We start from the raw sequence: 2,500 nt of genomic DNA on the forward strand, positions 1-2,500 counted from the left end.
CAAGCCCCACTCTATGTGAAGCAACTGGCAAATAGAAGGCCACCGAACCCCACTCGGCGAGGTCTAGCCAGTCGGAGTTAACCTCGCCCCGAGCTCTTCCATTGTCCCATGCCAGCTAAACAGTGATGTTCACATCATACCAACACTTCCTGTGATCGCTGCGGCCAATCCAAATTAATCATACTGCACCTTAAGCACAGCATTTTGCCCCTAAAAATAAAACCATGCCACTCCGCAACGTCGGCAACCATTGAATACCTCCTAAGTAAAGTCAACGAAGAAACCTATAAAGCCGCAGGCTCTTTAGAGAATATTCGCAATGAAATAATCAAGGATAAGTCCTTATTGCCCTTCAACCTCGTCTGCGTACAGTAATATACACATACGGAAGCGAGGACAACACAGTTTAAATCTCGCAATTCCAACCCAGCCATCCTTGTTTAGCTACATCGTAAGGCGGGTAATGGGCGAAAAAATCATAATCACCATTTCAGTCAGAACAAAGTCTGGATAGGGAACAGTTTTAAGAATACTAACCCTGATTTTCCTCCTTTTCTACTTCAAGATTTTCCTCTTGCAGACTTCCCGGAACTGACGTGAAGATCGAGAAGGGCACGGTGATCATGATCAATGTTTGGGCATTGAACCGGGACCCTAGAATCTGGGAGGACCCGGACGACTTCAAGCCAGAACGCTTTCTCCCTGAGAACAAAACCCCTGAACAAAGCTTCGCCTTTCAATCATTCGGCCAGGGACCCAGAAACTGCATTGGTAAGTCAACCAGAAATATATATATATATATATATATATATATATATATATATATATATATATATATATATATATATATATATATATATACAGTATATATATATATATATATATATATATATATATATATATGTGTGTGTGTGTGTGTGTGTGTGTGTGTGTGTGTGTGTGTGTGTGTGTGTGTGTGTGTGTGTGTGTGTGTGTGTGTGTGTGTGTGTGTGTGTGTGTGTGTGTGTGTGTGTGTGTGTGTGTGTGTGTGTGTGTGTGTGTGTGTGTGTGTGTGTGTGTGTGTATGTGTGTGTGGAGCTCCAGAAAAGAATCGTGTTGGAGAGTTGATGGTGGAGATGTGTCTATATAGTTGATGATAGCAAATACAGTGTTTAGGAAGAAAGTCAAGCATAAATACACATGGGAGAGGGTGGTGGATGGAAGGGTGGTAAATAGAGCGTTAATGGACTATGTAGTGGTAGATAGGAGTATAATAGGAAGAGTTAAGGATGTACATGTTCTAAAGGGAGAGAGTGGGGGAATATCAGATCATTTTCTGGTGGAAGGTAAGTTGAGAGTGGAGGATAGATAGAGAAAGAGGAAAAGGACAAAAGGTAGGGAGGTGCTTAGAGTGAACTGCTTAAATGAGAAAGAAAAGGAGAAGTACAAGAAGAAGCTGAGAGAGGAGTGGGAGGGAGTGAAGGATAGAGTAGACCTAGGAGTGGAGGAGGAATGGGGATGGTTCAAGGAGAGAGTCATAAGGTGTGCAAAGATGGTGTGTGGAACAAGGAGGATGGGAGGAAATAGAAGGAAGGGTAGTGAGTGGTGGAATGAGAAAACAAAGAAGGTTGTAGAAGAGAAGAAGCGAGCTTTCACAGATTGGTTACAAAATAGGATGAGGGAATCATTTGAGAGGTACAAGGGAAAGAGAAGAGAAGTAAAGCATAAGATAAAGGAGGCAAAGAGGAGAGCAGATGTGAAATGGGGTAAGAATATGACAGAAATTTTTGAAAGTAATAAAAAGATGTTTTGGAAAGAAATTAAGAGAGGAAGAGAAGGCGAATCAAGTAGAGAAGAAAAGGTAAAAGGTGCAGATGGAGAGATGATAATGGAAGAGAAGGCAGTAAGAGGAAGATGGGCAGAGTATTTTAGGGAGTTGCTAAATGTGAAGGAGGATAGGGAGGGAAAGGTAGCTGCGGTGGAAAGTGCTAAGAAAATGAGAGTGATGAGTGAGGAAAATGGAGGAGAAATAAGGAAGAATGAAGTGAAGGCAGTTGTCAAGATGAAGAGAACAGGTAAGGCACCTGGTCTGGATGGATGTCATGCAGAATGTCTGAAAAAAGGAGGTATAGCGATGGTGGACTGGCTGTGGGTTTAGGACAGGTAGAGAGTGCATAGATCAGATTTTTGTGGTAAGACAGATATGTGAGAGAGCTATAGGAAAAATTAAGAATGTTTTTGGGGCTTACATGGATCTGGAAAAGGTTTATGATAGGGTAGACAGGAAGACACTGTGGAAGGTATTGCAGATATATGGGATAGGAGGAAAGCTTTTAGGAGCTGTCAAGAGTTTTTACGAGAGTAGTAGAGTATATGTCAGGATTAGAAATGGAGAGAGTGAGTAGTTTGAGGTAAAGGTGGGACTTCGTCAAGGATGTGTTCTGTCACCTGGTTGTACACTTTATACATAGATGGGGTGGTGCAAAAGGTAAATGCAACGGTGGTGGGTCAGGGATTGGAA

The 2,500-nt window shown here is 42.2% G+C and overlaps 1 protein-coding gene across 6 annotated transcripts in view; it reads left to right on the plus strand.

Moving 5' to 3' along the window:
- The window catches only part of LOC143024980 (cytochrome P450 9e2-like), a 24,576-nt gene that overhangs the window by 18,620 nt on the left and 3,456 nt on the right, over positions 1-2,500 (plus strand). For all 6 annotated transcript variants that reach the window (XM_076184526.1, XM_076184529.1, XM_076184530.1 and 3 more), the window contains exon 6: positions 581-771. In XM_076184526.1, coding sequence (XP_076040641.1) covers positions 581-771 — 191 coding nt within the window. The remainder of the gene's footprint in view (positions 1-580; positions 772-2,500) is intronic.

Source organism: Oratosquilla oratoria, chromosome 4, assembly GCF_046742065.1.
Source record: "Oratosquilla oratoria isolate Oo_2021 chromosome 4, ASM4674206v1, whole genome shotgun sequence".
NCBI classification, from domain to species: domain Eukaryota; kingdom Metazoa; phylum Arthropoda; class Malacostraca; order Stomatopoda; family Squillidae; genus Oratosquilla; species Oratosquilla oratoria.